Here is a 25,561-nt window from a genome sequence, read left to right on the forward strand (position 1 = left end):
ATATACTAAAGAAAAGAAGTGATGGTTTTCAATATGATCCACATCACTACTACACAGGTATGTTTCAGAAAATATCTCTGTCCACACAAGAACACAAACGATTCCTCTTTTTAGTTTGTTAGTATTATTAGTTATTAGTTAGTATGCTGGGTTAGTAGTGGCAAAATAAGTAAAACCAAAGAAGTACACTTTTCTGGCCCATGGCCTAGCAGTGCTAACCAACATAAACAAACTGGTAGTCCACCAGTGGTTTTTCAGTGTGTTTTAGTAGCCAGTTTGTGTGTGGATGAGAGGTCAAAATGTAGAGTAAAATACATGTTTTAAAAAATATCCGTATGCGTGTATAAGTAACAGTGCTTTGTAAGACAAGCCCCAGAGGCATACTAAGCTGAGGTTTGTTTACAGTCTATAAAGGAAAAGCTGGGGAATGATGAAATGGATGAAATGGATGAAAAGGATTTGCTGACCATCTGACCTTGATTTACAATCACCTTACATATTCTCACCTCGATGATCTTTCTCAGTAAATAATCTCAGTTCCATGTGTGCAACATATATGACAGCAACTGCAACCAATTAGGCTTTAATCTTTGGTCATTAGATAATCAATGTTGTTTTAGGATTTATTAATATTACAGTGTTTATGTTGCACTTTGAATTCAGTGAGAGGCTTGATCCAAGGCCAATTTTGGTTATTTTAGGCACAACTATCTTCAAAGTAGTGCCACAGTGCCATTTTTCAAAGCATATTGAAGACTCCATAGTGCTTCAATTACACCCACTGCAAAATATTCCTCATTTTGGCCACATAGCAGGCCTCTCCTTACACTCTGTAATGAGGTAGAAGGATCACTGGAGTCAAATGTAAGTGTGTGGGTGGTCAGCAATGTATGTATTGATCATATTATGACATTTTTTGCTTGCTTCTTCTTTGCATCAGTGGTCTTTGGTGAAAATGTGGGAGCGGTGTGTTCATTTTAAAAGCTTGCTTTATAATCTTCTCTTTTTACCTGCCTTTGAAACATCATATAAACTCTTAGTGTGGCTGGTTGTAAAGTTAGCAACCACATTATAGTCCTGCGGGTAATGACTTTCGATCAGGTAGCTGATTGCAAAAGTGCTTCGAGTTTTTATAGGAAGATGCTGCTGCATCTGAAAATTTCCCTCCTCAAGCCTGTGTGTCATTTTAAGCAGATTAGGATGGCAGTCACTGGCCACTAGCTTTAATTACAATATCACAGAAGGGTGTCATGTTGCTTGGCTATTATACAGTACAATAAAAGCCTTGGAAAGCAAAGCTGTTGGCTCATCAGGTTTAAGTGTTTCTTTAGGTGCTGTGAAGTATATAGACTGAAAGACTGATGGTTTGCAATAATTTCACGAGGACAATAAAATACTGTATGGATTCATTTTATTCCACTACAATTAAACTGTGACTTTAACAAGTGTCATTAAGATTATTTCTTTACTCTATACATAATGGCTCTAATGTGTCATTATTTTATTTCTTGAGGTTTTCTTTCTTGAGGTTTAATAGAAAAGATATGTAATTTCAAAATTAGCAAAGAACATGGCAAGTGACAAAGAACAGTAATCACAGCGGCCACAAGAGACACACTATAACAAAGTCGCTGTTTGCCTCTGGGAGTGCACAGTGAGCCAGATACAGAAAGAAACAATGATAGAGGGTCTCACCAACCTGTCTTCTAGGATCTCAGAGGCCTTCACTTTTGGTCAATCCCTGCTTGTGAAGGAAATCCACATATCTTGAGGCCTTTGCTCAGCACTAATGCAACCACAGTGAAAAAAGCTCCACAGAGTAAGTGGTGAGCAAGTGTTGAACCATGTGTACAAAACGTACCTTCCCTTTCTGCCGACCTGCAATACCATTTTGTAAAAATAATGATGAAATGTGCCTTTACTTTTAAGCATCAGTGGGGTGGAGTGACAAGGGTGTTCACTCACACTTGTGTGAGATTTGAGTGGGTGTGCTGCTGCTGCTTCATCCACTCTGGGGCTGACTGGTGACAGAGTGTGATTGAAGTGGAATGACTGATAGTCTGATTTTACAAACGTCTGAGAAGCTGAACACAGTGCCGTATCCAGCAGGCATCGCCCCCTCTGGGATTGGTGTTGCGTGTTCATTCGACCAGTGCCCACAAAAGCAGCTGGCTGGGAGCTTTTTCATTACAGAGAGTGTAGTTGATTGCATTTTCTCCAGCACTCTCTGAAGTGCCTAAATGGAGCCACTATATACTCATCGCCTCAAAGCATCACTAGGTGCTGCTACAAGCCTCCATAAAGCCAATTTGGGTGAAAAAGCTAAGAAAATAACAATCATCATCAGAGCTACTCGTAGTTTTCTACAAATTTTTTAAACTTCAAGTAATCGCAATAGAAACTAGCGTCCTTCAGTAGTCTCTGGACTGGAGTCAATCTGTCATCAACATTTAGACGTCAGCGCCCTAACACGAAGAGAAAGATACGTAACCACAGTCAAAAGGCAGTGAAGAAATCAAACGTCTAGCCTAATTGATGTGGGTCGGCCATGTGAGAGGAGTGTAAACACATTAAACTGTCACTCTCTAAGTTACTATTCTTAATGGGAAATCAGCTAATCAGGTGTAATATGCATCAAAGTGCATACACAGACAGAAAAGGAAGAATGGAGAGGCCAGCTTTACTGCATAGTTTGGTTCCTCTAGCTGGATTTAAGGCTGAATGTTGAATCTGCAGGATCTAAAAGTGGCCAGGAATATGATCAAGCCATTTTTCAATCAATCTCCACATGGCTTGACATGTGTAAAGCCAGAAGACGACCCAAATGGTGAATTTGCTCACCCAGCCAATGTCTGATCTCCCTCTCCCTCTCTCTTTCTCTCTTTCACTTCACCATCGATGTCTTGGACAGAGAGGAAGCCCCGCAGTGTGTGTTCCCTTTGCTTTACAGATTTATGTATGAGCACACTGCGTACACTGCTGTAAATTATATATAAAAAATAGTTTGCCATAAAAAAATGCAGAAATAATCAGAGAACACATAGATAGAACACATAGAAGAACAAGAATAAATATTTCATTATTGTATGGTCATTAAGATAAAGTCACATGTTGTATTAAATTCCCATATCTGTAAAGAATATGCAGGAAAAACAAATCAATATTGTCTGCCTGAAACCACTTTTGAATGTGTGCAAAGGATTGAAACTACTTATTCATTCAATGATTATTTTAGCAATGGAGTGCAGAGAGTCAAAGTGATGGACAGTAACCCGAGGAAAACATTTCAGTCAATAGTATCCATGATTTCTTAAAGACAGAACAACTAAGGCCAATAAGATGCATGTGGTTATAAAAGAGCTTTGTAATACCGGGGGCAAACATGTTTTTGTCCCTGCAAACTGATTTCTTTTGCTACCTTATTATCTCTCCCTGCTGCTCTTATTTCATTACAATAACTGAAATAAGCCTTAGCTACAGGGATTTCAGGCAAAATACCTTGGATCAGCTGAATTTAATTATAGATGTCTTAAATATCCTCTAATCTCCATAAATAAGTACATGTTTTAAAGATGCCTCATTCATAATTTATCTTATGTCCAACTCCAAGGGGGTAGGGAGTACAAGTACTGAGAAATCCTCATGAAGAATTAACAACAGGCTCATCTGTCATCTTATTGACCCAACACAAAGCTGATTACTTCCCACGTACGTTGTCTCGTTTCTGGTAAGTCGCGTATTGTGTGAAGAACGTGAGAACAGAATTGGGGCAGAAATGACAGGGTCAGGGGATCAAACATTGCGAGGGAAACAAAAGCAGTTGGCATTAAATTGGGAGCTGTTTTAGGTGTTGAGTACTTTTTTGTGTTAACAAATGACAAAATAATAGCTTCTTTCTCTCTCCCTTGAACACTATTTGATGTATATCTAGTTACATGATCAGAATCCAATGCAAAATGACAGTTAAAAATTTGTAATGATACAATAGACTAGATTCCTTGGATGTGATTTAATTCAGCCACACACACAGAGGCTACAGGCTAGCTGAATTGATTTCTTTCCCAAAATTCATGCAGAATTCAGGTCGGATCAGTGGTTCTGTATTAATTTAGCCAAATCGCTGACTCTTGATCCCCTGACATAACCTATTAATCGTCACAACCCTAGAAATGTGGGATACGTCTTGCATTGAGATGCATCTGGATTTGGATTTAGGTTTCCTTATTTTTTTTGTTACTTCACTTTATACTGTATGATTCTTCTTTCACATGAAATCTGCATATAGTTATGAGCTAGCACCATCAACAGGCCATATCCATATCCATGGATTTGCACTGAAACACTGAACGGTTTACACAGAAAGAGTCAAAGATTATAATGGCAGATACAAGGATGTTTGACCCTTCCTGACAGGCTTTATGTGGAATCACCTGTGAATGCAGCATGTCAGTGTTACGTAATACACAAAGAGTGGCATACATGTCTAATTATTACTTGACTGTTGTTTACCACCTCCCACGTGGTAAAGAAGGTCGTAGGTAATAAGACTTCTGTGTCACTAAAAGAACCAAAACTATTCAAGGATACATGGGTGGAAACAACTTAAATGAGGGGGCAGAGTGCCTCGGTTGCTATAGCAACATTGCTTTGGAAACAGTCTTGTTTGCAGAGCTATTTTTCAATCCGGCAGTGAAGTGGGGCGTCGCGGTTTATAGTGGTGCCTCCCTGTCGAGTGCTTATTACCTGACTGAATGAACAGGCCATCGCATGTCAGAAATGTCACAAGAAGCAAAGCCTGCCGGGTCGGGGCATTGTGTGACAGCAATGAACCCATTCAAAAGTTTCCTGTGATGTTCGACACATTCCTATGAGCATGTCTTGTATGTCTGCAACTGCTGAACTACTGATGATTATGATGCTTTTAACACTTTCAGGTGTAGAAAATATATGAAATATGGTGACTTGTTGCCTTCATGCATGTGTTGGAATGTCTATGACATTGCAGCTGTTAAACTTTTGGCACATCGCTTATTTAAGAATATTCAAAACAGCATGATAAGCAGCAACTTTTTTTAGTATGTCAGAAGAAACAGTAAGATTCAACAGTAAATTCAGCTATTTGGAAGTTATTGTTACATTGTGATAATTAACATTGGGATATAACTTATTGATGAATTTTAATGCACAAATGCATTAGTGTTGAACTTGCATTTTGATTGGACATTCCATATGTATTACCTATTAATCTGCAGATTATTTTCTAGGTTAAATGTTTACTCTAGTAATAAATGTCATCACAATTTTCTTTAATTTTCTACACTCGTAAAGATATTAGCTTACAACATTGTAAGATCACATTTGAGAAGTTGGAACCATCAAATCTTTGTAATTTTTGGTAAAAAAATGACTCCAACTAATAGATTCAGCTCTGATTTATTAACAAGCAACGCCGTCTTCCTTTCTGTGTGTGAGAAATAATTCCTGTCTGTCTGAACACTGTTCATGTAGGGTTTCAAAGACACACTAAAAACCCCAAAATGAAATGTCCCTTTCTTATTCAAAGCATGTTGACAACAATAATCATGCCATTGATTTGTGTGTGTGAATATAAGCGTGTGCACATATAGACAAAATTAATTGTGAATAAAGCACATTAATTCTAAATATCTTTTGAACAACAATTTTAAGATAATTATGCACAATAGGATCAGACGGGTTCACTTTAGAATTTTATTATAAAAAAGAAAACACAGAAAAAATAAAGTTTTGCTCATGTGAGAGGCAGCAAAAGTCTACAAGTGTGACCAGGCCTCAATCGAAACGGAATTGCAGTTACAGTCACAGTTTCCCTGTTAATGGCACTGCTTGCTTGTTGTCTTCTTAATGATGTGAGGTTCTAGAAGTCAACAGTCAGATTTTAAACACACTTGACTTGTTAGAGCTAAAGAAAAATATTGTACGTCCATTAATAATCTAGCTACAGTACATATCTACTCACCTCTCCTCCTGTCCTCTAAACATGCACACACACAGGTTCCTCTTTCTGTCATTATCTGACTTGAGATCAGAAGCTCTTTTTGTATACCACACATTGTCATCATCAGCCGCAAAAGCTTTTGCCTCTCTTTTCAGTACTGACCAAGCCCGACTCTCGGTTTGGGTGCCTCTTGCAGGGCTTTGGCTATGGCGCTCAGCTAAGCGGTTCCTCAAATCAGGTAGAAAGTGGGAAATGTGGGCAGGATTGTGGCTAAGTTTACTTTTTTTCCCCAACTTGACTAAACCCATGATTTGGGTTCTAGTGCTGGGATCATGGGTGCTGCTGCAGTTGGCTCTATCTGCACTGCTTTTTCTGACCCTCTTGCTCTCATGACCAGACCTCTCATTGTAGTCAGAGTCTTCATCATGAGTCGTTTTCCTCTTAACCCTTGGTGAGACGCAACTCTGGGTCTGTCTGCTGCTGCTTGAGGTGGATGCACCTGCATAGCTTTTACAGAGCCTCTTTCTGTCATCATCTGACTGTTCATAGCGGGCTGAGTTTGTCTCTTGATGCCCCACATCTTCACAGTTAGCAATCTTTCTTTTAATCCCTGACCCTATGCAACTTTGGCTCTGGCTGCGTTTGGAGGGACTGATGCTGTGGTGGGATGGCTGCACGGGATGGCTCCTCACAGCAGTGCTAGCCTGGATGTAATTGGTAGGATCCTGGCTGCTGCTGGAGGTGGGTGGCCCTGCAAAGCTTTTTCTTTAATTTAATAAAAAGAAGGTTAAAATATTTTATAAAATGACATCAAACTGAGCCTCTAAATTCTTATCTGCTCTGAAAACTGATTGATAATGATGTGACTGTTGTATGTGAGCATACCTGTGCCATTTAGCCTTTACCCTTTTGGAAAGATGAGAAGTTTCATTCATATTCCCATCTCCATCATCACGCTTTCTTTTTCCCCCCGACATGACTAAACCCGTGATTTGGGTTTCAGTGCTGGGATCATGGGTGCTGCTGCAGGTGGCTCTATCTGCACTGCTTTTTCTGACCCTCTTGCTCTCATGACCAGACCTCTCATTGTAGTCAGTGTCTTCATCATGAGTCGGTTTCCTCTTAACCCTTGGTGAGACGCAACTCTGGGTCTGTCTGCTGCTGCTTGAGGTGGATGCACCTGCATAGCTTTTACAGAGCCTCTTTCTGTCATCATCTGACTGTTCATAGCGGGCAGAGTTTGTTTCTTGATGCCCCACATCTTCACAGTTAGCAATCTTTCTTTTAATCCCTGACCCTATGCAACTTTGGCTCTGGCTGCGTTTGGAGGGACTGATGCTGTGGTGGGATGGCTGCACGGGATGGCTCCTCACAGCAGTGTTAGCCTGGATGTAATTGGTAGAATCCTGGCTGCTGCTGGAGGTGGGTGGCCCTGCAAAGCTTTTTCTTTAATTTAATAAAAAGAAGGTTAAATTATTTATGAAATGACATTAAACTGATTCAACAGCCTCTAAATTCTGCTCTGTAAACTGATTGATAATGATGTGACTGTTTTAGGTGAGCATACCTGTGGCATTTAGACTTGACGCTTTTAGAAAGATGAGATGTGTCATTCATATTCCCATCTTCATCAACCTTTCTTTTTTTCCCTGACTTGACTAAACTCTTGGTTTGGGTTCTAGTGCCGGGATCTGGGTTGATGTAGTGGTCCTGACTCAGGCTGCTTCTCTTAGCAAGAGGAGGAGGAAGGTTCTGCTGAACAGCCTTGGAGGAGGTCTGCTGTAAAGATCCACTCATAGCTTTCCCACTATTAGAAGTCAGGGTCTGCTGACAGGTATTCATTACCTCAAAGCAGGACCTAACACTGCAAGACAATGAATCATTCTCAGCCATCGTCATCACCCATATGACGACAAAATACATATCCAGATAAAGTAAAATATATCTTTGATGTCCTCTACATGGCATGTAGTTGGAATGTAGCTTTTGTGCAGCAGCAAAAGTGTAAGTAGGACATTAATAGTAAAGCTCGTAATGTAATCACAGTATAGACTTACTGAGAGCTGAGGGGGTACATGCTGACCATGTGGCACATGCTGGTGAACTGATGCTCCAGCACCTGACGGGGTGTAATCCGTTCGGTGGCATCGAGCTGAAGCATTCCCTTAACCATGTTCACAAACATCAGCAGATCAGTCATTTCTGCAACTTTATCTGCAGAAATCTCTGGGTGGATGACCCGGACCTGGAACATGAATAAACAACAACAAATATCAGGTCAGGAGTATATTCAATCACCCCCAGGAGAGTTTGGATTCTCTATATGCTTCAGAAATACATTCATTTTTTAAATATTTTTACTGCAAATGATCACAAAGAACACCTACATGCAGGAGGTCGTCCAGAGAGCTCATCTTTAAGATCCTGGTCTCCACTGGTGGAGTCCCCACCTCTCGTTGGAACTGTTGTGGTGTCTGCACAAATGGGTTTTTTGGTATGTGTTTGTTAGCAATAATATTCTGAATTAAGTAAAGTTGAAATGTGAAAAAGAAGGAGGAATACTTAAACCCATCAGCTGTCTGTGGGAGTAAATATTTCTCACACACACAAAAAAAGGTGGTGGTAGTTGAAGGTACCTTCAATTTCCACTGACTAGTGCCCGAGTTGTAATCTCTTTGGAAAAAGCAGCAGGTCTTTTGTGCAAAAGTAAGCAGGTGGTCGGGTGGCTGACCTTGAGTCTCCACTATGTACCTGATCTGAAGATACAACGCATCATCACATCACACTGGGAGTCCAGGTCGAGGGTAATTACAAGTAAATCAGATGACGCTGGTCATTTCAATAAATCATGAAATAAAATTCTTACTAAGGAAAACTCAAGTAGTACTTACCATATCATATTCACTATTGCCGGGGTAGAGTATAATGCCGAGGTACAAAGTAACAGTCAAGCAGCCCAGAGACCACATGTCTATAGCTTCTGTGAACGGAAGACCCAAAAGAATCTCTGGGGACCTGGAGAGAAGACAACCAACCATTAAGACACTTTACATTATTTTATACAGTAAAACTCATCAGAGTTTGAATTTGCAAGAACAGGATGTTTATCATTCTTAGTATAGCCACTCTATCAGCCACTAATAGATCTTTGAGATCAAATGTGGTTCCAGTTACTCACCTGTAGTGACGGGTCTGAATGTACGAGCCCACACTGGCAGCTGACGTGTTGCAGGCCAGGCCAAAGTCAATCACCTTGACTCTGTAAGGCTCCCTTACATGGTTCACCAACATTACGTTCTCCAACTTGAGGTCTGCATGTATTATCCCGACGGACTTCAAGTGGTGGAGTGCATTGGCGAGCTGAAAGGGTATCAAAGTAATTTATTTAATAATAAGGTCAACAATATTTGATCAGCATTCGTTTTTGAATTGTAAGTTAATGCAGAAATAAATTGCAGTAGCACATACCTGCTGGACAACAGGCCTGATCTCCTTTAGAAGGAGAGGCTGGAAATATCTTTCCTTCATGAAGTCAAAAAGACTTCTGTCCAGCGCCTCAAACTCTAGGCAAATATGTCCCCTGTCAGTGAAAACTTGGTACCATCGAACTAAGTTGCATTTGTCCGGATCCAGCTTTCTCAGTTTCAACAGGGTGGACACCTGGGGATACATGATTTTGTAGTAGTTCGACCCACGTTAACAGGTGATTGTATAATTCTAGGCATTTCTTTAAATACAATTGATGGAACTGCTTTACAACATTGTCACAAAGTCCATCTTTGATAAGTGCACCAAGTTTCTTTCCCACCTCTTCCTTTGCCTGCACAACAAAAAAGCCCTCATCTTTCATCATTTTGAGCGCTACCATCTTCATGTTGTCCATCCTCAGGCATTTTGCAACTTTGCCGAAGGTACCCTGCCCCAGGAAAGACTGCACCAGGTAGCTGCAGCATTCGGAGGCGAGACAGCCTCCAATGACTACCTGGTCATCTCGGGCAGGTGGAGGGGACGACATCTTTGAAGGCAACAGAGGGTGTGACGCCTGCTGCTGGGAGGTCAAAGCTGCCTAGGATGGACGAACACACAACTCAGGCACAATATAACACATAACAACAATAATATTAATATTTCTATCACAGGATCATTGGCTTCTAAATGTGATAAGACACAACCAGTGAAGGCAGTGAACACATGGTAAATGAAATCAATCAACAGACTAAGGATACTAACCAAGAGCGGTAGCTGATGTCACAGGATTTCTTCTTATGAGTTTCTCCTCAAAATATTATAAATAAATGTAATGTGAACAAGTTCAGACAGATGTGAGTCTGTTAAAGCTTCCGATTCAAAAGTATTCAATAGATAGTTGTTCAAAATGTCAAGGCTAACAAAAGTTCACTCTCTTCACTCTCTGACCATACCAAACACACTGATCCTCAGAGGTTGCTGCACTCTCAGAATGTTCAGAGTTCTGTTCTAGGTTTTGGTCGCCATTCTGTTCTATGACATGGTACTTAACTGAAGGTTCTGAATGAACATAAATGGTAAAATAAAACTTACTTTATTAATTTTACATGCAAAGATATCTAATTTAATATTTTGGTTAAAAAAAATAGAACAGTGCTTAAACACTGACATTCAACTCATTTTAAACAGCTGATTTAGATATACATATACAGTAAGGTATTTGAAGGCATCCTGTATAACACAGTATTTAATTAAAAAGGCCTCCAGTTTAACCTGATTATGGCTCATTAACTTGAGATTTACTTCTAACTGCATTTCATTGTACTTCTATTTACCGTCATAATTGGACACAGTAGAGAAACATAAAAAAAACATCAGCTCATCAATGTAATGTCAAATGAAGCGTATTAAGCAATACTCAGGTAAAGATAAACACAAAAAAGAAAAAGAAAAACTCTTGTTCAAGTGTGATCAGGATAACAGCATCATCAACAAACAGGCTGTATTGGTATGACCCCATGTCCTTTAATAAAAAGCAATTATAGCCTGTTGCAGCTCAGTTATATTACAATGGCAAGAGCTGTCCCAAGTGATGATCCCATAAATACCCTGTTTGCATGTAAAGGCTCTAGTTCTCTATCATAAAAAGACCTCATAAAAATGATAATTTATAGATAGTATAGTGTAATACTAAAATATTAAATCTAAGTAAATACAGGGACATGGTACTTTAAACTGCATAACTCAGTACATTAAGCTGTTAACTCTACAATATTATCACCTTATAAAGTTATTATGGATAGCATGGTAGCAAACAGAAACACTGACAATCTTTGGAGGTCTGTTCCGTGTCTGACAAATTATAAATCTAATATTCACTGTTCTTCTTGCTTTGTTTTTGATCTCTATCTCTAGAGGAAAATGTTGTTTAGTGTCATTTTAATTTCCACTGTGTTCAATAGCAAGTTAAGAACTGTGTCTGCAATTGTGCTACTGTACGTGTACAGTAGCTAGTCTTTTTGCTTAAAGTAGATGCCTGTTTTAGAGAGGATAACAATTGCTTAACTGACATTGTAAAATTTTCTAATGAGTTCAACTTGAGATGTGGAACAAAGTTGTAAATAAGGCGACATGGGCGCAGCGGAAACCAGTTGTGAAAACAACATTAACATATCAACACCAAACCTAAGTGCACACTGTACACTTACACATAAAGCAGTTATGGAGCAACATTAGCATTAACGTGGAGCTGGCTACCTGGCCAATTTAAGGGTAGAGTATTAATCATTTTACAACACAGCGTTGAATACAAGTTAATACATAAGTTCTACTTCCCTGTATGCTACTAACAGAAATCAATGATATATGCAAAAATGACATAAAGTAAACGGGTGAATAAATAATAGGTCCAATATTAACTTTCTTTTTATTCTGTTTTGGGTCTTAACCAATTCCAGAGGGAAATATCTAGCTCTTTAGCTGCTAAATGCTCCACCATGTCCAGTGTACAGTGGGGGTTTTAGGAGCTTTTATTTGCTGCTTACAAGCGGGACCAGCTAAAACCATGCAGAGCAGAGCTGCAGATTTAGATGATAATTCTGTGTAGGCTCATCTCTGTGACCGACCCCTCTCACATTGTCACGCTGTCAATTGATACCATGCTACTTAAAAAAGCGATTATAGATGCTTTAAGGTCCATACAATTTTCAGGATAACTGATAGTAGCATCCACCTACAGTGGTATGCATGATCTGCCATCGCTGAATGTTGTACTTAAACGTCACAGGAATTGTTTGGGAATAAGCTATGTATCTGTGTGTGACTGCTTTTCATTTTCATAGTAAATTACATGAAAAAATATCTGTTGAAGTTTGTCATAACACATTCAGTGTGAAATAATCAAAATAAAAACATCTCACTCAGCTGCCTCATCAATAACTCTCTTACCCACTGATTTGACATTAATTGCCCTGATAATTACACAAATGTGCTAATGAATCAATTTGACAGTCACACATGGGAGGATGCTTGTTTCAAGTTGACTGAAAAGGAGGAGCGAAACAGCGGGAGAGAGAGAGAGGAAGAATAAGAAATAGGAGAAGAGAGGAAGAGTTGATTCTAAGTCTTCTTCTGCGTTTGTGCATCTCCCTTCTGATGAGCCTCGGTTATTATTATCCCATCATGCCACAAAGCTCTGACAGTTCCCTATTAGTTATTGTCCTATTGTTATGAGCCAAGAATGGTGGTAATTGGAGATTCACTGTTGATTGTTATCATGGAGCTAGGATTTTCTTTTTACTCATTCATTATTCAAGATAATGAGAAGTTTTCTCTCATTCTTAGGCTCACAAGCACATTAACAGTTGGTTTTTTCCCCCTTCTTTCTTTCTTTATTAAACCACTGCATTATTTGGAACAAAGAAGGGCTGAAGAGATTATTGTTATTGCCATTCTTTACCAGCACAAGTTTGCAGCTTCAGCAGGGTAATGATTGAAAACACACAGATGTGTAGAATACATTTAGATCCGAATGGGAATTGGATTTAAAAAAAAAAAAAGTCTCATATGTAAGTTGATTATAATGTACCATCATATTCTTATAAGCTCATGACAGCTACAGAAATCCCAGATTAGAGCTTGGTCTGTAGAAACGCCAGCGATATTTACTCATAATTACAGTGAGTTAGCCTTCCCATGGTGCACTGACTGCGGTAAGTAAGCCAGCCCCCTGCTGACAAATTCAACTGACAGAGCAAATATATACTTCCTCTCATCAGTCAATCCCTTCATCCTTGGTCCAACGTCTTCTGGGACAGCAGAGGGTGGATTTTGCCTGATATTAGCCAAGGCCCAGGCCAGCACACTAGGGGGATTTGCGAGGGTAAACCTCCTGCTTTGATGTCTCTTCGAATATCCCGGCTTGACACAGTAAAACAAGGGCTAGCAGGAAATTGAGTGGACTGATCCAAAAGAGATGCCCCTTCTGACCTTGCTATCAACAAACACAGGGAAAGTAATTAAACGAGGGTAAAAATAGGAAAACAGATAGTTATATCATGCTAGTGCCCCAATTGAGTGTTCATTACAAAAAAGGGAATGTGTGCAGTGCAGGAAATGATCCATATCCACAACATATGTACAGGATTATCAGTGCAAAAGCAGTTGTAACAAGAAACAATACATTGATATTTGTCTGTTTCAACGCTGTATCATGCTGCTAAAGGAAGTAATGACTCCATCTATAATTTCTCAAAAAACCCACACAGCTGCTGACAGCAATTTGAGTAAATAGTTTATATATATATATATATATATATATAAAAATTAAGATTTTTGGGGGACTTGGTCCCAAATGATCTTCACAATGAATTGCACAATCTTGTTTTTCAGTGTGGCGTAATAAGTTTCTCTTATTAAAAAAGCAACAATGGGAACATGGCTGCCGGACACCTGGGTAATTGGAGGAAGCTGTCGTCTCCAGCAAGACGGCGGAGTGTATGGCTGTCAGTGTGATGTGTCAGACTCAGCACAGCAAATAAAAGTGACAAAGCTAATTGTCATCTTGCATCTCAACGCTCAAAGAAACTCCCGAGACCTCTGAAAAGCTTTTTCGCTTCCATTCTTTCCTCAGTCAGAACTTCTCTCATTGATATTAAAAGGTCCGAGGGAGACATTTGGGTGGCACAGTAAAAAAAAGGCAGTAAAACTGATGTTGACGTTATGCTGGCTTGTATAATATGGGTGACTCAGAATATAGTCAGGAAGAATTAGCATTCTATCACATCGACTCATGGGAGCCATGATACAGTAAGAAGTTTGCAGAAGCAATGATGCACATAAAGAGAATCCTCAGTGAGCCAGACCAGCAAGGCACTTTCATTCCCAACTCAGAAACCCAAGAGTGGATCCTCACCACAGCACTTGAGCTCACAAATGACCTCATCATGAGGATAAAGCATTATACAGTGCAACTGAGAAGAATCAGATTTTAACCTGATGAGGAGGAAAACATAAGAGTTGGTAAGATAGTGGCATGTAGCATTTATCTACCTGGAGATTAAATCAATGGCTTTTAAAAAAATCCACATTGTCAGTTGGTGATAAAGTGGAGCAGTGGTTAAGTTAATACTGCGCATTGACTTGGGAAACATACACTGAGGCCATGGACAGTTTTTAAAGTCCAGTCTTGAGGATGGAGGGCTAACTGGCTGCTGTGAAGGAACACTCTTGCAGGTCAGGGCAACTTGACAAGGTTTGATTAATCACTGTGGGAAACCTGGTCGAGAACAGGAGTGACTAATGACCCGTGTATGGCTGTTGATTTAATCAATCAAGAAAAGGCTTTAACCTTGCCAATGCTTGGGTGAGACATAGCTACACACTCAAGCACACATATACACACTATTATTTGAACACGCAGGTGTAGTCGTTCAAATATTTTGTGTGATATGGAGTGCTCTACTTAAACCAGTGTTTGTACTACTTTTTCACTGAAAGAACACTTCCTGCCTTTGTCATAAAAGTTGTAACCATACCGTACTTGCTAAATGTAAAGGGGAAGGTATGAGAAAAAAAGATTAAAGTGTTTAACATCTTCACAGGGTGTGGCTGCATATGAGTCTAAAAGATAAGGGCATTTTCTCAGGAGGCTATTTGTACTTATACTAAAAAAACAAAAAAAACAAAAAAAAAAAATTCAAAAAGGGCTGCAAGGCATTTTCTGCTGCCATTATCAACTTTGCTGCAGTGAAAATGAGAACTGAATGTAATTCTGGAGGCGTGCTTTTATGTCTATACTGTTACAATATACAATACATTAAATCACGAAATGCAGAGAAGCCCAAACTGTTTTAAGGCTATAATCTTCAGATCAACAATGCATTATTTAGTCAGTTAACTGCTGAGATTTGGGGCTTTTAAAATCTCATCTTCTGTCTCCTGCTGTGTTTTGAAAAATTAACATTTTCAGTAGCTCAAATATTAACAGCAGCACTACCAGTTAGAGCCTGGCCTCCTTTCATATTGTCACTATAAAAGACAAACTTAAATATTTAGTTTTCTTGTACATAAACTTTTTACTAATGTTTCTGTTCGATCAAGTAGGATAGCTTCCACCTTGGTTTCGTTACAGTCACTGCGTTAACATGCCCATTAATAATTTGACTATACCAAGATGAAGGCAATATCAGATTACTGCACCTGCTATGTAAACACTTTAACTACGTTAGCTCAATTAAATCATGGTTGAAATAAAACCACATTAAGATTTCTATCACCTATCAATATTTTAAATCACTAAGACATGCACTGAAATATGAATTGTTTTCCTCTTGATTGTGCGCCTGCACCGGGTGAGGTCACAGGTCACTGACTGAAAGGGGAGTACATGAACTGCTGAATGCTGGTAAAGGTAATATATGCAATTTCACATAGGAAAACTCAACAGCTAACACAAACTATGTCACACCTGTCATTTCTTGTACTGAACAAATGATCTTGAATGGACCTTGTTGCATAAGCTGTTCTTAAGTTCAAATTTAGCCTGGTTATAACGCTGCTCTAAAGTGTTTACTGAGCAAAGATGTTTTAGTATCTTGTACGTGTAATTTCAGCATTGTTGTTGCATTATGCTGTACTGTATATTTTATGTACAGGTATTATTTTTTTGTATTTTTATACTTTAGTTTTTGTCTGCACTTGTGTTGTTTTTTATGTTGTGTCCCTAACTGCAAGTCAAGTTTCCCTGGGATTTCATCTGGGATAATAAAATAACTGAACTGAACTGATTTACGTACCATTACATTGTAACCATTGCATTACACAAACAAAGGACCAGTGTGTGGGATTCAGTGCAATCAATTGAATACTGCTTGCTTTCCAAACAACAAACTACGGCAGCTGTGAAAGGCCCTACTGAATCTAGAGCCACTGTTCGGTTTGTCCGTTCTGGGCTACTGAAGAAACATGGCAATTCACAGACGGATTCCGTAGAAGAGATCCAGTCCCTGTGTCAATAAAAACAGCTCATTGTAAGGTTAAAAAAAACACGATTATTATTTTCAGGTGATTATACACTAATGAAAACCTATATCTATGAATATTATATTCCACTTCTGCCATTAGGTGCCCCTAAATGTTACACACTGGACCTTTAAGTATCGACAGGTTACACAATTAGTTATTAAATATTTATATCTACTAACTGCTAAGTGTAACTGTTATTGTTGGAGCTAACTGAACTAACTGACAAAACGAATACTGCTTGCTAATGTGTATTTAATATGAGAGAACATCTGATGTGGAACTCAAACACATACAAACATACACTAATGCAAAGGACACAAAGCTTATATACTGTATGGTGAAGAAATACTAAACTCTAACATAACAAGGAGAAGCAGATATCTTGTCCTAAATATGAGAAGCTGCACCAGGAGCACTGATTATATACAATGGCATTGCTCATTACCCCCAGAGGCTAATTGTGAATAATTAGCTAATGGATTCCATGCTCGAGGCAATAAACATTCAATCAATAAATACCCTGATGGAAAGTAGGTTTTATATTTTATTCCAAAACCTTCAAAATAAGTTTCAAGTTCAAGAAAGTAGAATAAGCTTAGACACAATGCAAAGCATCATATACAGACGGATAAAATACATTTTATATATTGCAGACAAGCCATGGTGGGTCTTACATATGTACAGTATGTATGTAAACTTTTATTTACAATCTTTTTTACATATACAAAAAGCCTTGTTTCTATTTTTCTTTGTATATATTTATATATATATATATATATATTTATATATAGAGATTTTTCATATACTCCCCACTAGCATTTGTACTACAATAATGAAAAAGAAAAACATTTACATATATGTCAATCCATTTTTTCTTTTTATATTACAAATGTATTTTCATAAAAATATATCTCTGTACAAAAAAAGTTTTTATTCGTTAACATGTCGTCTTTTCTTAGAGACACTTTCCCTCTATAGTTAACTCTCTGTAGTTACACACAGTCTGCTCAAGTCCACATTTGTCCATTTCTTTACAGGTAACCCTTTTGGTGTACAGCAAGACATCGACACTGAATCTTTGTCTTTTACTGTTTTGTTGTTTTATTGAGGCGTTCAAGGGCCGTGTTGATCTTGTTTAGGCGCTATGGGTTGTCATGAGTTTTAGTCTCATTTAGAGGCTAGTTGAGAGATCTACTGAGCTGGCATGAAATAATGTTATGGAAAAGAAGAAAAAAAACCATGGGACCTTGTAATAACTTTGTTGCTGTTAAAAATATACAGGAATATAAAGTCTGTGGTAATAAAAAACAGCTCTCTGTAAATATTTTGCTATATTATACTCTAGATAAATTGGACATTCTGTTTTTATTCCAGGGATGACACATTGTGGCAGCACATTTTTCCATTGCTGCACACAAACAGAGGAGCAGTTGTGGGATAACAGATATTTAACACAGTATAGATAGATAGATTCTGATGCACTCAGTGAAATTAAATACATTCAGTAGTTTTTCTGTAATAACTCCACTGATCTGATCCCAAACCACGGAACTACCAGTCCATTTTTTATCTCCATTTATAGAATAAAATCCATCTAAGCTCTGAACATGCTCAAAATACATCTCCTTTTCCTTTCCTTGCGCCAGCAGACACACTAAGATGGGCTGAATAGTGAAGGCAAATTGCACGGAATGGGCCTGAAAAACACAGAAATAAGTGTGGATGTCGTAGCCGTCAATATGCAGTGACAATGAAAGATGATAGCTGATGCAGAATATGTCACACCGCATGACTGATGGATTGCTTGCTTTTTCAATACACGTACACTGTGGCCTGTGCTGAAAAGTGAGAGCTCTAGTTGCAGAAAGAAATTGGGAAGCTTTTGGTCTACTCCCTGGCTGTGAGAAAATTCAGTGAACTCAATGGGAACTCAAAGACCATAGCTGTGGTGTGCTTCATTATAGAAGAGATGGTGAGCAGGAGAGGACTCAGAGCTGTGTCTGGCTGATAACAAAAATGAACCATGGATGAACAGAATTTCTGTCTTAAAATATGCAAAGAGAACCAGGAAGTAGCCAGCTGCTATCAAGAAAGACTCTCTTCAAACTCTTATAACATGTCTCCATCCAGAACTCACTGATCTTTATTTTCATATAACTGTACTGAACTTTCTTTGAGAACTTTCAGGACTAACCCAGATGGGTTCAAAAGAAAAAAAATTCTATAGATGTAGCGCCCATTAAGTAAAAGCTCCCATTTCTACAAAATTACCAGTATGAATTTTTGAAAATGTCATGTTCCCCATTAAAAACTTTTCTAACTAGTGAAACTAAACAGATTTAAACATTTTATCTTCATTTTGTAATTTTGCCTAATTCTAATTTGGTTGAATGTATATAACTCTCTTTGGTTGAAAATGTCACTTTTTAAACTCTCAAAAAACACACATGACACAAACACTCAGCCAAACATGTAGGCAAGCACATCAAATCCCAGACAATTATCCTTGCACACAGAAATACAGTACTAATGAGCTCATGGCTCATTTGGGGGGGCGTGGGGGGTGGGGGGGAATGATAGTTTCTGATGTGATCCTAACAAGCTAATTTCTTTCCTGTAAGATCAAAACCAGTTTCTTCAGCAGGTGTGTATCTGTGTGTCGGGGCTTATACAGGCAGAGATGATAACAAGGACTTGATGGAAAACCATAACAAAGAGCTGTGAATTCATATCTGAGAGAAAAAACAATATAATCCACCCAATCTTAATAATTGATGAAGTTTGGTTTTCTAAACACAAAAATGGAGCCACTAAACCTGGTTTATCACATCATGGGGTTGTACCAAGGCACTATAATGAAGGTAAAGTGCTTATTGGAGACTGGAATAGGTAAAAAAACAAACAAACAAACAAGAAACATGTAAAAGGTATGCGTCTGGCTCTTTAGAACCATTTCTGAATATCTTGAGACTGAGCCCTTATTTGTAAAAACAATCATAGTTGTGTGAGCTTATGCTTCTGTATTTTGTTTGTCCAAATCTACAGTCTAAATCTAATCAAATAGAATCAGTTTCATCTAGGGAGCGGGGGCATCATGTTCTATTGCAATGGCTAATCACATTTGTTTGTTTAATACTCAACGCAGCTTAATAACGTGTTGCATAATGTGTGTTAAATGCTGCCATGGGAGGAATGAATGGAGGGGAAAAGACCACTTTAAAGTGGCCTTAAAAGAGACTAACTGTAATGAAGCTATCGACTGCTGAAATATTTGGAGCCATTTCAGAATAAAAATAAATGAAATGCACAATGCCACTGCCGCACAAAACTATGAGAACTGAGTACCACTGTCTTCAAGATAATGTGAGTGCAACTACTCCTCTCCCCGTGAAATCTCCAGGGTAATTCAATCGTTTCCTTTTCCATCAATTCACGACCAGAGCAGGCAAGGGGCAATATTCTATCTGTACTGTCGAGATAAGTGAGAGCTTTAAAAGTAATAAAATTGTAAAAGCAATTACCGACCCACAGCGAAACTGACTGAAGGAACAATACAGTGATTGGTTTCAAAGGCCTGGATTTTTGAGGGAAATTATGTACTGTAGGTGATTTTAAAGACATCATTAAAAATACCTGTTGGTATGAAGGTTGATTTTGACTGTGAAAGCCACAGATAATTTACCAAAACAAGTCCATGCAAGTCATTTCCCTCCTTAATTCTCAGTAAAAAGAAGGATGCCAAAGAATACATGGTAAATGAAAGAAGTATGGATGTTTTAAACTGCTTCTTTGTGGAGTCAAACATTACATAATTTAGGATCTGTCCTGTCAGTGATAATGGCAAGATGAATTCAGGATTCGATATGGGTTTGACAGTGAAGCAAGGCTGAATTAAAGCAACATTATGTAACTTTCCTAACTTAAAATGACAGCTTTAAAATCCTTTTAATGCTACACTGAGTTGTAATAGGGTGAATGGTGCCTCTTTCGTTCCCTCTCTGCTTAGAGCACCAGGGCAAAGTTGTTGTTTACACTGGCAGCACAGGAGCTTTGGACCGCAGGAAGGAGGACATTTTAAGAACCGGTGACAGAAGGTTGGTGCTGGTGTCTAATGAAACCAGACTATGGACAGAGCTAATGGCAGAGGCGAAGAGACGGAGAGGCCATCAGAGAGGGTTAAATCTCGGACTGGCTTTTCGTTGTTGGTGAGAGGTTTGTGACAGATGGCGATCTGGCCTTCTTGCTGTTGGACTAGTCAGTAATATTAGTGGGGTTGCTATCTATTGTGGTGCTGCACTTGCTTGATGTTTGACTGTGCTATCAATGTTGTCGTCTCGCTAGGTTTTAAACTTAAATGATGTAATCTTATAAAATGCATGTGTACAGCTGTCCTTATTTACGACATTATTGCAACTGGACGCGCCATATAAATACCAAATCTTACATAATGTTGCTTTAAAGCAAATTGCATGTAATGGTTCAATTTGCTGCAGTGAAATTTGAGCACTATTCACCCCACTCAGCATCCACAGGATACACAGGTATGGGGATAGTAAGTGGTAAATAGCTGGGAGCAGGGTGTTTAAAATCCAGTAGGTTTCCGTCCTTGGACTCCACCGCAAATTTACATTTTACACACACACACACTCACACATTATAAGGGTCACAAAAGCATTAATGTTTTGAATTCTCTCTTCTCAACAGGCATGTTCACAAGCCAATGTAGTCCTGCTGTTATCTCTGATGACAGTTCCCTCCTGTGTCACACTTTCAAAACAATATTTTCTGTATATCACTCCCCAGTTGAGGCATAAACACTTTTTTCCATATCATATTTATCATTTCCAATTTAATGCATGGGAGTAATCAGCATGCCAGCAACTCCCCTGCTGTCATGACTCTGAGGAAGCCTTCTGCAACATTTTTATGATGAGCGAACACAAAACAAAACAACCCTGCTCTCTTTTTTTTTTCAAAAGGATGGAGCTGTCAGAAGTTAACTTGGAGGAAAAGACCTGAATGTAATCCAGGGGGAACAGATCACTCATCCATTCTTCAGACTGGAGCGCCTTCAGTTGCACATTTCGAGGGAGTTCAAACATGACCACACTTTGATCTTTGTTTTCCTGAGGCCAAGTGTAGGGAGCTCATACTGCATCTCGATCTCAGGGAAAATACAGTACGTACCACCTTTAAGACACAGAAGCATGTGAAGGTGGATCCGGGATCAGAAAGAAAGTCAAAGAGAATGTGTTCTCTAACTGGATGCTACAGTTTTGTTCAGATTTTTAGAAATGAAGGACGGAAAAAAGGATGTGGTCCCAAGGTGTTTATATATCCGTGGAAATATACTGTATCGCAGTTGTCATCCCTGCTTTGAACCAGCCAATGTCTTTTTCTCCTCAAGTGCCTCAGAGCGACAGTGGCAGGAAGGTCGTAACCGATGTTAATGCGAAGCAAATCTGACAGTATTGCCTCTTGTTTAACATTTTTATTTTGGTGCATCGGTTAGAGAGGTGGATTTGTCTATCCACACTTTCTTTTCAGTCTCTCCCACACATAAACATGTAAAGTGATCGCACATGAATCACTACAAACAAAGAGAAAGTGGATGGAAGTTGGAACTAGAGACTGATACTGCCTTCAGTTTTAATTTTCTCAGTGAATCTATACATTGTCAGTGTTTTTTTATTGTGTGTCCAGAGCATCCATTATAGTGATAATCCTACACCCAATCCTCAGTATTTCTTCAAAATAAAATCAACTAAAATAAACGTGGAAAAAAAATTCTGTTGTGTGTTTGGTGGAATCTTTGCGGCTCAAACAGACAGGAAATATTTTGGGTAGATTGCAGATGCAGCCGCCACACACATGCAAACACAATTTCTCTCTCACTCACATAACACATAAATTCTCTCTACACCCTCACTAAGTGCTTTTTTTCAGCAGCCCTAGCTACCTTTTAACCCCTGCTCTGACACAGCTGCCTCAGCAAGCAGAATTTCCTCACTGCTTCAAAAAAAAAAAGGAAAAAAAAGAAAAAAAAGGACAAGCTCAAAAAGTAATGATAGAATGTGGGTCTCCAACATGGCCTTCAAAACTTACTGAATTTTTAATTCATCCTCAGCCAGAGACTCGGGCCCACCAATGAAACCTTTCAACAGCCTCAGGAGCAGACGGTAGGGGAAAAACAGGGTTCCCAATTACTCATCACAGAAAGCAAGCAGCGTATAAAAAAAGAGAGCCAAAATAAAATGAATAAAAAGGCAAATGAGAGAAGAGTGAATCAAAACAGTCCAGACAATCTCTTTCTGTCTCACACTGGCCAACACGGGGCTGTCCACCATACAGTTCACTTGCACAGAGATCTCTGTTAGCTACAGGTCAATTTTCTTGACTTAAAGTTGACCATAAAATTCCCTTTGGGTTTAGGCGGAGGGCGGTGAGTAAAGTCATCACAGCTTTGCTTCCAGCATTGCTCCTGCCAGCTGCAGTTTCAGGTGGAAGCTTTTCCTCGAAATATGGAAAAATGATTAAGAAACCATGTAAAGTTACAAAAAGCATTTTGTTGGTGGTGTTTTTTTACAGTCCTTCTTGGCTTCACATGGTTTCTTTTTTTTTCTCTTCTCCAGCAGGACAGTTGCCACTGGAGATGTTTCTTGAATGTATGTCAGCGAATAAAATAATCCTTGTCTTGCCCTCTGCTCGAGGAACTATAGATGTCCTCTGATGGCAGGCAGGCGAAGATGTGGTGCACTTCTTCTCCCCTAACTGAATCAAGAATGAATGTATGGATGTAAGGGGTGATGAGTGAGTAGGATAAAGGACGAGACAAGACACGGAAAGACAAGGGCAAGGAAAACAGTAATTAGAAAACAGAAAAGCAAGCAAAAGGAAAGATGGTTAAAGGGAAATAAAGAAAAAAGGGAAGCAATAATCGCAAGAATGGATATTAAGATGAGGGAAATCACAGGAGAGATAAAAGAAAAGCATTAATTTAATATTCTCACCAGTGTTCAAATAAAAAATACATATTCTATCTTTTTCAATAAAGTATAAACAAACCAAATGAAATTCATTAATATGAGAGATACAGATCAAAGGAAATGCAGCAGAAAAATTCAATCACAGATTTTTCTATCCTCAGAATATTCTAGAGGGATGGTGTAAAAGGTTTAGTGTGAAGCTGGATGCTGAGGGTCTGTGTCTTGTTGCTTCAGCAGTTTTGATGCCTTGGATGTGTGATTAGCTCAAGCTAGCCACAAGGTGATAACTTTATCTATTTTCAGAGAAATGTGGTCCAGATGACCTACCAGGTGGTGTTTGAGTCTTACCTGTGGAGGAAGCAGTTGCTATACAGCTGTGCACACTGTGCTGACTGTGAACTCTGTCTCATTGGCCATGATGTCAGTGGGCTGAATGTTGCGGTCATACATCGGGTTCTCGAACGTAGCTCGTCCATTAGTGTTCTCATGGCCCACGTAACCATTGAAAGGGACTTTGGGTCTTCTTCTGAAGGGGAAAAAATCAGTATAAAACACAATTAATTTTTAGATTCAATGATAAATTGTTGTCTGAAATGTTTTTCACAGTTTACGTAGATTTTACAAAGTTCTAGATTTGTCTAACTAACAGTACAATGGCTGGAACTAGCAAATGTTGATTGAATTATCATTATTTTGCCAACTCATTTTCAGTCAGTCGACAAACTGACAAATTGACTGATTGTTTCAATATGAAATTGCTCACTCACTCATCGCTCACTGTATCAAGCAGGCTACTACTTAACTGTGTCTCACTGTTATGAACTAATTAGTTTTCTAGGCAGGGAGGGGTGTATTCTCTTCATATTTCAGATGATGATTTTCTCATTTTGAGGGCAACATATGCCTTAGTGGATTGAAAATGTTGGAAAGTGAATGCAAATGTATCTTTCAAGAAAAATCCAGCAAGATTCTTATCTGAAAACAGTTCACTTTGCAGAGGCTGGTTAAACCTTGACTAAAAATGTTTCCAACTGAGATAGGATTTGTTTTGTAAATATTAGTAATGTTATAATGTTGCTTGCAGATGTTTGGTATTGTGAAATATATCAATAGTGTGAACCTCACCTGTGTTTGTAGAGGTACAGAGCAAAGCCGGCAATGATCATGGCTATAAAAGGCACTAGGATGGCTGCCGCCACTGAACTGCTGTTGGACGCAAAGTTGTAGCCTGGGTTTTCTCTGCCGGGATCTAAACTCTCTGGAGGAAGAAGAAATGAGACATTGAACCCTTGCTTTAGCCTCACGTCATTATAATATGATTTCCGCAGCAGACATTATAATCAAATCCCATAAACAACACAATTAAAAGAAACAAAATGAAGAATATCACCTCGTGATAAAGGTTTAAGGCAAATAAACGATGAAATATGAAATATGGAATTATAATGGCTAAGGGTGGGCTGACAGGAAGGCTCCAATCATAGAGTGAGCACACAAGTGACTTTTTTAATTCTTTGGCAATACTTTATTTTCATTTTCCACCCCTGGTAATGTCAAATTCCATTATCCTAAAAATGACTCTTAATTACTGACATCAAAGGCCGACAGCTATTAAGTCATTTCAGATTCACTCTGTAATTTATGGAGGTGTGTGTCTGCAACAGCAACAGTGGAGGAGTGGCAGCCCACCTGTTTGCTGCAGAATGCCAAAAAAGCTCTAATAAAAGACAAGTGACAAACAAGAAGGAATTCAATTAGTGGGTTCTGTGGTGTTTGCCAATCAACCTCCTGCTGCATGAGCATGAGCACACAAACAGATGCACAAACACACTCACACAGGCAAACCACACTCGCAGTCACGTCGCTGCTGAGTTAAAACAAAACACCTCGACAAATTGAGCAGGATAGTTTCCAAGAGGTCCAACCCGCTTCCCAGACTCATATCTGTTCCTCTTATACACACTTAAACACACATACACATGAATGCCCTGGCACCAGCCCCAGCCCTCTGCATTAATAAAGAACTGTTTGCTCAATCAGTGTGCTGTGGTAGGGTGGTGGAGGGTGTGTATGTTTGGGGGGGGGGGGGTTCTGCACCTGCTGTTCA

General features: G+C 39.0%; 1 protein-coding gene across 1 annotated transcript in view; it reads right to left on the bottom strand.

Moving 5' to 3' along the window:
• Nucleotides 1-23,815: 23,815 nt before the first annotated feature.
• Nucleotides 23,816-25,561, bottom strand: part of csmd2 (CUB and Sushi multiple domains 2) — a 208,064-nt gene continuing 206,318 nt past the window's right edge. Inside the window, 2 exon segments of the mRNA XM_035681968.1 lie at nucleotides 23,816-23,980; nucleotides 24,580-24,712. Coding sequence (XP_035537861.1) covers nucleotides 23,821-23,980; nucleotides 24,580-24,712 — 293 coding nt within the window. The 3' untranslated portion in view covers nucleotides 23,816-23,820.

This window comes from Morone saxatilis, unplaced genomic scaffold (genome assembly GCF_004916995.1).
Source record: "Morone saxatilis isolate NCDOM2014 unplaced genomic scaffold, NCSU_SB_2.0 Contig9, whole genome shotgun sequence".
NCBI classification, from domain to species: Eukaryota; Metazoa; Chordata; class Actinopteri; family Moronidae; genus Morone; species Morone saxatilis.